General features: G+C 39.6%; 1 protein-coding gene across 10 annotated transcripts in view; it reads right to left on the bottom strand.

The window, feature by feature from the left end:
* Positions 1-14,517, bottom strand: part of LOC132403654 (plexin-B2-like) — a 249,573-nt gene that overhangs the window by 90,930 nt on the left and 144,126 nt on the right. For all 10 annotated transcript variants that reach the window (XM_059987166.1, XM_059987161.1, XM_059987159.1 and 7 more), the window contains 2 exons: positions 11,877-12,996; positions 3,566-3,745 (listed from right to left, as the gene is read on the bottom strand). In XM_059987166.1, coding sequence (XP_059843149.1) covers positions 3,566-3,745; positions 11,877-12,983 — 1,287 coding nt within the window. In that variant the 5' untranslated portion in view covers positions 12,984-12,996. The remainder of the gene's footprint in view (positions 1-3,565; positions 3,746-11,876; positions 12,997-14,517) is intronic.

Below are 14,517 nucleotides of genomic sequence, written 5' to 3'. Positions count from 1 at the left end.
AAAAGACTGTCCTCTACTCTACCATATTTGTTACAAGTGATGCAAATGTCATCCTTCCTTACTGAAACTACAGTTGTAGGACTGGCTCAGGAATTTGTTCACTGTCAATCAGGAAAACCGACTGAAATACCAGAGGTTTTGTTCACGGTAGACTAGCCTGGTATGCACTATGGAGCTGTCACCAAGACTTGAGTTTTTGACGACTATTATCAGGTCTGGTGATGGTAAGAAATGAACCCCAGTTTCTGCATCACTTTTCATTCTCCATTTCGTTGAGCTGAGTTCTGTTTATTTTGGACTCTGGTTCCTTTCAACGTTTTTATGAGCCTTGCTTTAAGTTTGTGGTCTGAATTAAAACGAAACATCTGTGACTTACAGCCATTTTCAAAAGTCACTCTACCAGAGGGAAGTTGCTTTGTTTCCCAAATTGTTTTGAACTGGTTAATAATTTCACTTTCACCATTCAGTCGCTTGCATAGGGCATGTAGAGAGGCTGATGTACAGTGGCATGCAAAAGCTTGGACACCCCTGTTCAAAATTTCTGTTACTGTGAATAGCTAAGCGAGTAAAAGATGACCTGATTTCCAAAAAGGCATAAAGATGACACATTCCTTTAATATTTTAAGCAAGATTACTTTTTTTTATTTCCACCTTTTACAGTTTTAAAATAACAATAAAGGAAAAGGGCCCGGAGCAAAAGTTTGGGCACCCTGCATGGCCAGTACTTACTAACACCCCCTTTGGCAAGTATCACAACTTGTAAACACTTTCTGTAGCCAGCTAAGAGTCTTTCAATTCTTGTTTGGGGGATTTTTGCCCATACTTCCTTGCAAAAGGCTTCTAGTTCTGTGAGATTCATGGACCGTCTTGCATGCACTGCTCTTTTGAGGTCTATCCACAGATTTTTGATGATGTTTAGGTCAGGGGACCGTGAGGGCCATGGCAAAACCTTCAGCTTGCGCCTCTTGAGGTAGTCCATTGTGTATTCTGAGATGTGTTTAGGATCATTATCCTGTTGTAGAAGCCATCCTCTTTTCATCTTCAGCTTTTTTATAGACGGTGTGATGTTTGCTTCCAGAATTTGCTGGTACTTATTTGAATTCATTCTTTCCCCAAGCCACTGGCTGCCCAAAGCCTAAAGCATGATCGATCCATCCGCGTGCTTAACAGTTGGAGAGGTGTTCTTTTCATGAAATTCTGCACCCTTTTTTCTCCAAACATACCTTTGCTCATTGCGGCCAAGAAGTTCTATTTTAACTTCATCAGTCCACAGGACTTGTTTCCAAAATGCATCAGGTTTATTTAGATGTTCCTTTCCAAACTTCTGACGCTGAATTTTGTGGTGAGGACACAGGAAAGTTTTTCTTCTGACGACTCTTCCATGAAGGTCATATTTGTGCAGGTGTCACTGCACAGTAGAACAGTGCACCACCACTCCAGACTCTGCTAAATCTTCCTGAAGGTCTTTTGCAGTTAAACGGGGATTTTGATTTGCCTTTCTAGCAATCCTACGAGCAGTTCTCTCAAAGTTTTCTTGGTCTTCCAAACCTCAACTTGACCTCCATCGTCAATTACATTACGAACTGAGGAAGCAGCTTCCTGAAAATGCTTTGTTAACTTCTTATAGCCTTCTCCTGCTCTGTGAGCATCATTTCTTTCAATTTTCAGAGTGCTAGGCAGCTGCTTAGAGGAGCCCATGGCTGTTGATTGTTGGGACAAGGTTTGAGGAGTCAAGGTATTTATAAAGCTTTGAAATTTGCATCACCTGGCCTTTCCTGATGATGACTGTGAACAAGCCATAGCCCTAACAAGCTAATTAAGGTCTGAGATCTTGGTAAAAGTTATGTAAGAGCTCAAACCTCTTGGGGTGCCCAAACCTTTGCATGGTGCTCCTTTCTTTCTTTCCACTCTAAAATTGTACAAAGCAAAAATAATACACTAATCTTGCTTAAAATGTTAAAAAGAATGTTTCATCTTTAATTTTATGAATTTTGGAGATCAGTTCATCTTCTACTCACTTAACTATTCACAGTAACAGAAATTTTGACCGGGGTGCCCTAACATTTGCATGCCACTGTATAGTTTGAACAATGTCTTTGCCATGTTTTTAGAACAAGGGCATTTCCTTGAATTAATTGCTAGTCCTTTAATTAAAAATCATTTGGAGTTCCGATATATATGCAGAACAGCATTTACTTTATCAATGCTTTTTGATTTGTACATCTTCAGGTGATGAAGCAGCCCAGGTCTACATACTGCAAAACCTTATCAAAATTTAGACTTATGTTAAGTGAGTAGAAATATTCAAACTAAATGATTTATAGTTATCAGTCACTCTTACAGGGGAGACTGTAATAAACTCCCCTGCTTTTTAAAGTAAAAAAAATTAGAAGTTTCCTCCTGAGTCTTGGCTTATGATTTTCTCCTACATTGCCTTAAAAAAGCAAATGAATTCTTATTTTCTGCGTGATCCTGGAGGCTACAAGAAAGATCACTGGTTCATCTGTGGCAAGTGGGTTATCTCCAAATGTCAAAGCCTTTTCAATAGCCATACATGTGAAAGGTGTGATGGAATGCCCTTCAGTGACCTGGGGGGGTGGGGGGGCCAGCTCCAACGATATTCCAGTCTCAGTTCCATTCAGAGAAAAGAAACAAGACTGAATGTCAGTTATTCACAACTCCTGCCCTAGTGTTCCCTCCCAACCCTTACCATATGTATTCTTTGACTGCTGCACCTACTGCCTACAAAATGTAATGTAACAGATGTGCAAAGGCATCTTCAACTATAAATTCCAGACCTTTGGCCCTTACTGCTTAAAAAAACACAAAGGTAACAGGTAAAAAGAATAACCAGCACCTGCTAATCCCCTCCAGACCACGCACTATGCTCAATAGCAAAGGCAATCACTCACTCCTCTCTACTCTCAAAATTCTTACTTAACAGCAGCTCCTCCAAGCTAATTAAAGATGGATATTTTATGTTGAGTTTACCGGGGACGTTTAGATAAATAAAATTTCTTTGTTTTGCTTTTATTTTCTTTTCGGGAGGTCCAACACTTTCTCACAGGGCTTCGCTGGAATGTTGTTGCAACCAAGCAGTTTCATATGCACCTCACCTTGAAGATCCTTGTATATATCAACCATGAATTCAACATCACATATGAATGCTTCTCTATATCTGATCATTAGAGGCCAGTCCAGTTCCCCAAGCCCTGTTCTGTGTTTGGTCTAACCACAATCAGGTTCAGGTTCATTCTCAAGAAATCAATAGTCTTTCCTTTCTATACCACAAGCTGTAAGGTTCCTGACTTAGATACAACTTTGCTAGTAGCGTACATTATTGACAATTAATCTTTGATGAAATTGCTGTATTTTCAAATTATCTTAATCTTTTTCCATCTAATAAAACCAAAACTAATCATTACCCCAGCCAAATTAATGTTACTCGAAACGTAAAGAACCGATTCTGCTTTCATTTTAAGCTTACAAACCAGTAGTCCAAGTTATACAACGCATGTATCTTTTTTTTTGATTGAACAAAAGAAAGTTTCATCGTAAATCTTACCTTGTGAATTTCTCCAACTGCACTGCCCAAAAAGACAATTGTATTGCTATTCTCCACGGTCACAGCTATCGCTGATAAATTGGTGTTATATTCTTTCTGTGCTTTAGCAGAAATACCCTTCTTACTTGCGATGGGATATGGGAGATGTTCACCGCTGCAAGGATATTGAACTGCTTGATTCTGGTGCAACAATAAACAACAGAATAAAAGTTAAATCTAATTTTCATAAATGAAGGGGAATAAATAGCAATATTCTTTCATACCAGTCTTAAAAAATACCATAAAATTATTTACTATTTATTTTAGCTGGCTTCTTGAAAAGCATTGCAACTTGGAAAGCACAGCAAATATCGTTCTAGGTCACAATGTGATTGCAACTAACCAATCAGAACCATCTCTGTTGAGCAGAAGTTAGAGAACATCACACTAAACACTCAGCATACTTCAAACCAGATGCTTACATTTGGCCCCAGTGCATCAATGATGCTCTGATGCCTAAAGTCACAATATCCATGGATATCTAACCAATACTTTACCTTTAATGAACCACCGTAGTCCTGTAATTTCACTTTCAATACCATTTCTCAGCATTTCTGATGCCTGATGTTCCCAATATTTACACAGTCTATATTATCTGCTTTTGACATTTGACCCAAATATGCACAGAAACAAGCCATTCAGCACATCTGATCTGTACCAAACCTATCGACCTGTACCTGGAGCCTAGACTTCCCATCCATGTACTTACTTAAATTCTCTTAAAGGTTATAATCGAACCGACATCCACTACTTCTGCTAGCAGCTCGTTCCACACTCTGGAGTGAAGCAGCCCCATCTCAAGTTCCTCTTAAATATTTCACCTTTCACCCTTAACCTCAACTCTTAAGAAAAACGTGCCAACAGAAAACACAGCACTGGAGTTCAATGCATAAAAACAGATCTATTTTCTCCTCACATGTAGCTGGAATGGGATAATATTACCTGAACAAGCATACACTCACTTCTTATTTAAATAAACCATCTGATCCCATAACTTGGATCAAGCTGAGCAGTGCAGCCTCAAAGTTGCAATATCACTGTAACAATATCTCATGGAATTTCTGCCTAATGTTCCGGATTTCAGCACCAAAATGGGAAGGGCCAGTCTCCACTTTGCTAATTCATTTTATGTAACCAGCTTAGTGACAGCGTATCTTAATTATGACAGCCCAGGAAATAAATTAATTCACACGATCAATCACAGCCAAGACTCTTCATCCATCATGACGAAATATTGCTGAACATTTTCCAATCCAGCATACCACATTTAAAGTTGGCTGAACACTCAGTATTTTTATGGATTCATAAGGACTTTGCAAAGGGTTCCAGAAGTACAACTTCAATACTCAACTTCCAAACATAGGTAAGAAGTAGGTCTTGTAGCTGCAAGCCAGTTCCATTTACTTAGTTACATGTTACATAACTAAATTACAATTACCTGATGCTTCCAATCTATACTGTGGTATAAATTTACGCTGGTTAAAATGATCTCAAAACAGTAATATCACTCAAATCAACATGCAGTTTTTTTTTGATCAGCTGGTTTATAATGTATGTGGAGAACAAAATTCTCTTGACTTCGTCTTACTGCTTTAGTGTCGTGCTATTTGGTATTTTTACATCCAAAGTGAATATATAACCTGACAATCTTCCTGCTGTATAATTTGGTGAAACTTTGTTTGTCAACTTTCTGCCATTTACTTCTTGATTGTGGATTTTTCCCCTCAATTTGAGAATGAGAATCCTGACTTAGTTGAGGAAAGAATTCAGAGATTCATACTTTCCTGAGCACAGGAAGAGATGGCTGACAAGAGACAACTTTATTCTGTAACATTGTCTTAAGGTCTGACATATCTCAGATCCAAGGATCAAATGGCAAATGAGGAATAGGTGCCCAAGTTCCTTGGAAGAAGTGATGAATACATGCAGCAAAATGAATAAGTCATAAATTCTGGAATCTTTGGAAAAAGATGGATGTTTTGATGGAGCTGAATGGTTATAGCTAAATCTTTATTGATGAAATTGATTAGCCTGAACAGACTTCTCATACTAAATGTTAATCTCTTTTCATCAAACAAACCCAGCACACCTCTGATCATCCAGAGAACTCAGCAGCCACAGCTTGCAAATACCATAGTTCACATAACACGAATATTAAAAATAGAGGTAGCAATAGATCACGTGGTCCCTTAAGCCAACTCCTTCATTCAGAAAGATCAGGGCTGATCCATTCCATGATCCACCTTCCTGCCTGATCCCTATACAGTTTGAATCCTTCAGCATCCAACAATTATTCTGAGTCTTGGATATAATCAGTGACCGAGCATCCTCTAGGATAAATTCTAATGGTTTACAAATCATTAATGAAAAGGATCCTCTTCATCTCTAAGAACCCGATCTGGTATCCTGAGATTTGCTTTTAACATCTCTATCCAGCAGCCTCGCTCAGAATTTTATGTCTTGTTGAGATTATCTCTTCTAATCTTTAGTGAGATCCAACCCTAGCCATACACATCACTCGAAGAATCATATCAGTGAATCTACACTGCATCACCTTCGTCAGAAATACATTGTTCTTTGGGTTCAGACAGCACCTAGCCCTCCACATTTGAGCTCATAACAGCCGTGTAAAACATCAGTAGGATTTACTTCTTGTTGCAGTCCAATTTCTTTGCAATAAAGGCATGTACTGGTTAGGCACAGAAGTACATTCAGCCAGAGACTCATTCCACTGAGATGTAACACTGAGCAGCATAGGAAGTCATTCCTACCTGTGGCCATCAAACTTTACAATTCCTCCCTCAGGGTGTCAGACACCCTGAGCCAATGGGCTGGTCCTGGACTTATTTCTACTTGGCATGATTAACTTATTATTATTTAATTATTTATGGTTTTATATTGCTATATTTCTTCACTACTCTTGGTGCGGCTGTAATGAAACCCAATTTCCCTCGGGATCAATAAAGTATGTCTGTCTGTCTGGCATTATTTAATTCCAAGTTGCAAACAGAGCCTTGATATTACCTGGCAACACACACAAAATGCTGGGGGAGCTCAGCAGGTCAGGCAACATCTTTATAAAAAAGAAGTGGACATTTCACGCTGAGACCCTTTGGTAGGACTGCCAGTCTCAGCCGGAAACATCGACTGTACTTTTTCCCCCCCCATTTGTGCTGCCTGGCCTGCTGAGTTCCTCCAGCACTTTGTGTGAGTTGCTTGGATTTCCAGCATCTGCTGATTCTCTCTTGTTTGTGCCCTCATACTATCTTGCAGGTTCATCACCAAGTAGCATTTAGACATATCAAACTGTCATAACCCTTAAAGATGCTGAGTTCATAAAGCAGTTATAACGTCAATATCAAATATCTCAAGTACTATCTTTAATTTAAAGAATTTCATTTATTTTTGTCTCGGAGTATATTAACTGCACATTTAAATATAATTTTTCTTCATTGTGTAAGCTGTAAAAAGAAATTAGTTATATATCAGATTCTTACGACCAAGCCCACGAATGCAGAGAAAAGCATCTTGCATGCAGTTGAGTTGTTTATCTAAAACAGCTGCTGCAACACAGCACGAGCACCTTCCTTGCAACAGTGTCTTTGAAGATGCATGCACAATAAAATCGGTGACAAAAGATTTGGAGGGTGAGGGGAGGAAAGGGATTCAAGAGAACAAAACAACACAGCAACACGATTGTTTTTCTCTCTTTCTTTCAAATAAGCCAATTAATACCAAATAAACTGACCCCTTCTCTTTAAATCAACTTACATCTTTCAAATATAATTCAATGTTTTTCTTTCAGCGAGATCTCAGTGAGACCTATTGAATACTCAAAGAGTGGAAATGGAGAGGATGCTTTCTGCAGTGGGAGAGTCCAGGACCAGAGGGCACAGCCTCAGAATACAAGGACATCTCCTTTACAACAGAGATGAGGAGGAAGACACACAATATGCTGGAGGAACTCAGCAGGCCAGGCAGTCCTGCCAAAGTGTTTCAAAGCCTGAGACATTGACTGTACTCTTTTTCATAGATGCTGCCTGGCCTGCTGAGTTCCTCCAGCATTTTGTGTGTGTTGCACAGATTTCCAGCATCTGCAGATTTTCTCTTGCTTGACAGATCACGAAGAATTTCTTTAGCCAGTGAGTGGGGAGTCTGTGAAAGTCATTGCACAGATGGCTGTAGAGACAGCCATTGAGTATATTTAAAGTGGTGGTTGACAGGTTCTTAATTGGAAAAGGCATCAAAGGTTACTGAAAGAAGGCAAGTGAAGGGGTTAAGGGAGATAATAACGCAACCATGTTAGAATGGTGGAGCAGGCACAATGGGCCAGGTAGCCTAATCCGGCTTCTATGTCTTATTGTCTTAAAGTCTTTCAGAAAAGAGCAAAATTCTCTCTCCATGCCTTTATAATGTCTATTTTCATAAATGTCCCCAATGACCTTATGCATAATTCTACCAGAGATTCTGCTGAACTCTGCTTTTTTATGCTTATTCTCCTCCTTGATCAGGCAAAGTCCCTTTTGCAAATGACATGCAATAAATTCATTAATGATAATAATACATATAATACTAATATTATTAATGAACTTAGAGGTAATGTTGCAGCTATATAGGACCCTGGTCAGACTCCACTTGGAGTACTGTGCTCAGTTCTGGTCGTCTCACTGCAGGAAGACATAGAAAGGGAACAGAGGAGATTTACAAGGATGTTGCCTGGATTGGGGAGCGTGCCTTATGAGAATAGGTTGAGTGAACTCGGCCTTTTCTCCTTGGAGCGACAGAGGATGAGAGGTGACCTGATAGAGGTGTATAAGATGATGAGAGGCATTGATCGTGTGGATAGTCAGAGGCTTTTTCCCAGGACTGAAATGGTTGTCACAAGAGGACACAGGTTTAAGATGCTGGGAAGTAGGTATAGAGGAGATGTCAGGGGTAAGTTTTTTACTCAGAAAGTGGTGAGTGTGTGGAATGGGCTGCTGGCAATAGTGGTGGAGGCAGATACGTTAGGGTCTTTTAAGAGACTTTTGGATAGGTACTTGGAGCTTAGAAAAGTAGAGGACTATGGGTAACCCTAGTAATTTCTAAGGTAGGGACATGTTCGGCATAAATTTGTGGGCCGAAGAGCCTGTATTGTGCTGTAGGTTTTCTGTGTTTCTAATACTGTAGAATAGAGAATAAGCAGACATATGAAACTGGGCTGTATATAACCATATAACAATCACAGCATGGAAACAGGCCATCTCGGCCCTCCTAGTCCGTGCCGAACTCTTAATCTCACCTAGTCCCATCTACCCGCACTCAGCCCATAACCCTCCACTCCTTTCCTGTCCATATACCTATCCAATTTTACCTTAAATGACACAACTGAACTGGCCTCTACTACTTCTACAGGAAGCTCATTCCACACAGCTATCACTCTCTGAGTAAAGAAATACCCCCCTCGTGTTTCCCTTAAACTTTTGTCCCCTAACTCTCAAATCATGTCCTCTCGTTTGAATCTCCCCTACTCTCAATGGAAACAGCCTATTCATGTCAACTCTATCTATCTATCCCTCTCAAAATTTTAAATACCTCGATCAAATCCCCCCTCAACCTTCTATGTTCCAATGAATAGAGACCTAACTTGTTTAACCTTTCTCTGTAACTTAAGTGCTGAAACTCAGGTAACATCCTAGTAAATCGTCTCTGCACTCTCTCTCTTGTTGACATCTTTCCTATCATTCGGTGACCAGAACTGTACACAATATTCCAAATTTGGCCTGACCAATGCCTTGTACAATTTTAACATTACATCCCAACTTCTGTACTCAATGCTCTGATTTATAAAGGCCAGCATTCCAAAAGCCTTCTTCACCACCCTATCTACATGAGACTCCATCTTCAGGGAACTATGCACTGTTATTCCTAGATCTCTCTGTTCCACTGCATTCCTCAAAGCCCTACCATTTACCCTGTATGTTCTATTTGGATTATTCCTGCCAAAATGTAGAACCTCACATTTCTCAGCATTAAACTCCATCTGCCAACATTCAGCCCATTCTTCTAACCGGCATAAATCTCCCTGCAAGCTTTGAAAACCCACCTCATTATCCACAACACCTCCTACCTTAGTATCATCAGTATCATGTATCATGTATATCCTGATGAATAACTAGCAGTGGAACAGGGTCGAAGAAAACTTTGCAAGTATAAAAATTAAAAACATTGAATGTTAATTTGGCAATATTATTTTTAAATCATGTTTCATTATTTTCTAATAGCTTCATCTCAGAACGTAGCTTAGAAGGTGCATGAAGCCCAGGAACTTCATAATTAACAAATTGGATTATATGAGATCTTCATACAGGTACTATCTACTGAAAATATCAGTCATGTGGGCCCAGAAGTTCTTCAGCATCAGAAAGGTACAGTCAGGCTGCAAGGGTCAAGGCTATATTCCACTGGATGAAAACAAATGCCTTGGGAAGAGCAGGGCAAGTGATAGTGCATGCAGTTAGAATTGGCACAATCTGATAGGGAGCTCCAAACAAAACACAGAGAAAACCCACTTGCCTGAGACAGCAGCCGATAACAAAAGCATGGTATTTGCTAACTATCGCCAAATTCAGACCACAAAACCTCCAGGTCAGGCCTACGTTAATACAATCCATTCACACTCTTCACGAGGCTTTATGTACATGGCATCAAGGTGTGTGTAACGCACTGTTCAATGTAAATAAGCGCGTCTGATGTCCTCAGGGTTACTTTGCAGAACAAGTCTTTTCTAAGTGGGTGATGCACATGACTGGGTCTTAAATTAAATTGCTTCAGAAAAGCAGTGGACATTTCTTATTAATGGACGTTATTGACATGAAATTATTTCATGTAGAATATAAAATATTTCTAGCCGTGGATTTATAAATATGCATTAGGAAGAGTGGAAGGATGGAGTTGGGGTGTAACATTCCTTGAAAACAAGATAACAGAGATAAAAATACTTCTCCAAGTGTGGTGAATCTGTGGGATTCATTGCCACAGGGCAAGTCATTGGGTATATTTAAGGTAGAAGTTCTTGATTGGTCAGGGCATGAAGGGATAGGGGGAGAAGGTAGGTGATTGGGGCTGAGAGGGAAATGGATCAGCCATGTTTAAGTGGTGGAACAGGCTCAATGGGCCGAATGAACTAATTCTACTCTTATATCTAATGATCTAATAGAGCATATCAACACAAGAAAACAGGAACTTGAGTAAGCCATCTGTCCCCTCCAACTCACGCAGCCATTCAATGCAATCATGCTGGATCTGCTGCAGGCCTTGATTCTTGCTTCTCTTCCCCATGGCACTCAGTTCCTGATCGCTCAGAAACTTATCCACTTCTTTTTTAAACCGTTCCTCAAGAACAAAGGATCACCATACTTAACGAGAACAAAATTCTATGGACCTTTATTTTAAATGACCAAAACGTGATTTTGCAGCTACCGTACGTCCCAATGATTGAGGCTACCCCTCGTAGACAAGCCTCAATACCTCCCCTGCCTTGCCCCTTTAGGATTTCACAGGTTTCAATAAAACTACCCCTCATTCTTCCAAGCTCCCACGAATATAGATTCAATGTCAGTTTTGAATGCTGGAACAACTCTCTAATCCCAGGAATTGGCATAGTAAATAGCTATTAATAAATTCAATTAGTTTTTAAAAGGAAATTGTCTATTAGATACTGACACTAAAGGATTTGTAAAGAGAGCTATTCCTATCAGGTAGTCACAGACTGAGTGATATAGTAGTTCACCAAGTCCCACCAGCCAGGGTCACTCCTTTCCACATATGATTATCCCATTTTATTAAGTTCCATTACTTTATAACTAATTATTTTCCCAGGGCATAGCATGGAGGTAGATCTCGACACTGGGATGTCCACATTGGACAACATGGGTTTCAGGACTTCAGACAGTCATCAACTCCTCCAGATTGTACCACTCGCACACGTACTAGTTGCCATTAACAATGCCCAATTAAGTTATCAAGCCAGCATCTTTGGAAAGTGGGAAGAAACAGGAGAACGTGGGAAAGCAGAGAGGAAAAAGTGCAAAGGCCACACAGCAGAGAGCCCAATGCTGTAGCTCTATTAGCTGCACCTCTCAGCTGTAATGACCAACTTGAGAATGACCCTATCATTTACTGACTATAAAATTTAAAAAAATAAAGTATTTCAATACACAACATGCTATGAAACATAGTGAAAAAGTTTTAAATTAAAAAAACGAGTAAGTGAATTTTTAGTTCCAGTTACCTTGTTCATCATTGTACAACTGGTTTTGCGTTCAGTTTTGTAAGGGTTATAAATGATGGTTTCTCCATTTTGCTCTCCTTTGTGACTATAGCAGATTTCTCTAAATTCTTCAATTTTTTCATTTATCTGTCTCAAGGAAAACATGCAGAATGCAGAATGTTTAGGCGACGCTGTTTTCTGGTTACCTCTATTAAACACAGCAAAGAGGACTTTATCCTGTTCAGCCAAAGTCCCATAGTCTCCTGTTTCATTCATGTGCTTAATGAGATCTTTTCCAGGACTTGTGATGTAGGCAGATTGCACAAGATTAAATTCACCACACTCCAGGACCATTTCAATGTAAGAATAGTAGTTAACATCAGAAAGGCAAATACGTGATATGTAGGTTTTAGGTTCATGCTGCAATCTACCGATTCGAGAAAAAATGAAATAAACAAACTTTTCATGTTTAAAAGAAAATCTGAAGTCATGTCGATACTGTAAAATAGAGTCTGGTTTCACAGCCGACGTATCTTGAACAGGTTCAAAAAAAATTAGCATTCCCGTAGGAGAAAGCGTTCTGGTGCTAATTATTGTACTTGAATATGTTGCTTGAGTTTTTCCTATAAAAATCACCTTGGATTTATTATCAGCTTCATTCATGAAGGTTATAAGTCCCACAGTTGAGTCATTACTTGCAACAAATGTAGCTTCTCCGCCGTTCACATTTTCATAAATGACTTTACTGATGTTATTCAAATGCCACAGTGAGCAAATTCCTCTGTATATACTGCCACATATGACAAGGCTGTTGTTGGTCTTGTCTATTAAAAGAAGTGTATTATAATTATCAGTCTTTACTGCAGTTTTGCAATTACTATTAATTGGTGGGACACAACTGGGATCATCATCTTCTGGACCAGTTTTCAATTCCTCTTCCTTTTGGAGTTTGTCCGTCAACTGATAGAGGTAATTCACTGCCCCGAGGTACACTCGCCCAGTGGTGTTATCTACGGCTAAGTGACGCAGCTTTGTGACACTGTTAAATTTATCATATCCTTCAATCCCACACTTCAAACATGTGCTCAAGACTCCAAATGCACACAACATCCAAGTCCAAGGTGACATTTCCAAAACTGAACTGCAAAAAAAAACACAAATATAAATACACACAAATATGCACATTAATGTTTCTTTCTATTCCAAATATATAAATTGTTGTTCAAGTGTTCAATTTGCTCAAAGATACACATGTTGACTTCATTATTGGTAAAGTCTGATAACAAATAGAATTATTTAACTGAGATTGTTTTCAGACCAGATTGTTCAGCATGTAATACAAGTAAAATGAAGGCAAGAATTGAATAAATCGGATTACTGTATCATAATTAGATCAAAAACAATTTTCATTTGATCAATCTAAAGTCAAATGATCTATTCAGTCTACATCATAAACATTATAAATATATATTCACAGAGAGAACAACCATCCCAAACTCTATTAATTTGGATAAGAGCATACGTTATAGGAGCAGAATTAGGCCATTTGGCCCATCAAGTCTGCTTCACCATTTCATTATGGCCGATCCATTTTTCCTCTCACCCCCAATCTCCTGTCTTCTCCACTTATCCCTTCATGCCCTGGAACAATCAAGAATCTATCAATCTCTACCTTAAATATACATACAGACATGGCCTCCTCAGCTGCCTGTGGCAATGAATTCCACAGATTCACTACTCCCTGGCTAAATAAATTTCTCCTCCTCTCCATTCTAAAACAACACCCCTCTATTCTGAGGCTGTGTCCTCTGGTCTTAGACACTCGCACCATTGGAAACATCCTCTCCACCTCCACTCCATCAAGGTCTTTCACCATTCAATAGGTTTCAATTAGGTCATCCCTCATATTTCTCAATTCCATTGAATACAGGCCCAGCGCCATCAAACTCTCTTCATACGACAAGCCTTTGAATCCTAGAATCATTTTCGTGAACCTCCTTTCAACCCACTCCAGCTTCAGCATATCATACACGAACACCTACGTCGGGATGCTGTTCATCGACTATAGCTCAGCATTTAATACCATCATCCCCACAATCCTGATTGGGCCTCTGTACCTCCCTCTGCAATTGGATCCTCAACTTCCTAACTGGAAGACACAATCTGTGCATATCGTGATAGCATATCCTCCCTGCTGACAATTAACACTGGCGCACCTCAGGGAAGTGTGCTTAGCCCCCTGCTCTGTTTTCTATATACACAAAACTATGTGGCAAGGCATAGCTCAAATACCATCTATAAATTTGCTGATGATACAACCATTGTTGGCAGAATCTCAGGTGGTGACGAGAGGGCGTACAGGAGTGAGGTATGCCAACTAGTGGAATGGTACCATAGCAACAACCTGGAACTCAAAGTCAGTAAGAGGAAAGACCTGATTGTGGAATTCAGGAACGATAAGACAAAGGAACACATACCAATCCTCATAGAGGGACCACGAGTGGAGAGGGTGAGCAGTTTCAACTTCCTGGGTGTCAAGATCTCTGAGGATCTAACCTGGTCCCAACATATCGATATAGTTATAAAGAAGGCAAGACTGCGGCTATACTTTATTAGGAGTTTGAAGAGATTTGGCATGCCAACTTCTACATAGAAACATAGA

This window comes from Hypanus sabinus, chromosome 13, assembly GCF_030144855.1.
Source record: "Hypanus sabinus isolate sHypSab1 chromosome 13, sHypSab1.hap1, whole genome shotgun sequence".
NCBI lineage: Eukaryota > Metazoa > Chordata > Chondrichthyes > Myliobatiformes > Dasyatidae > Hypanus > Hypanus sabinus.
The sequence above is the reverse complement of the archived record's forward strand: the minus strand, read 5'-3'. Positions and strand labels throughout refer to the sequence as shown.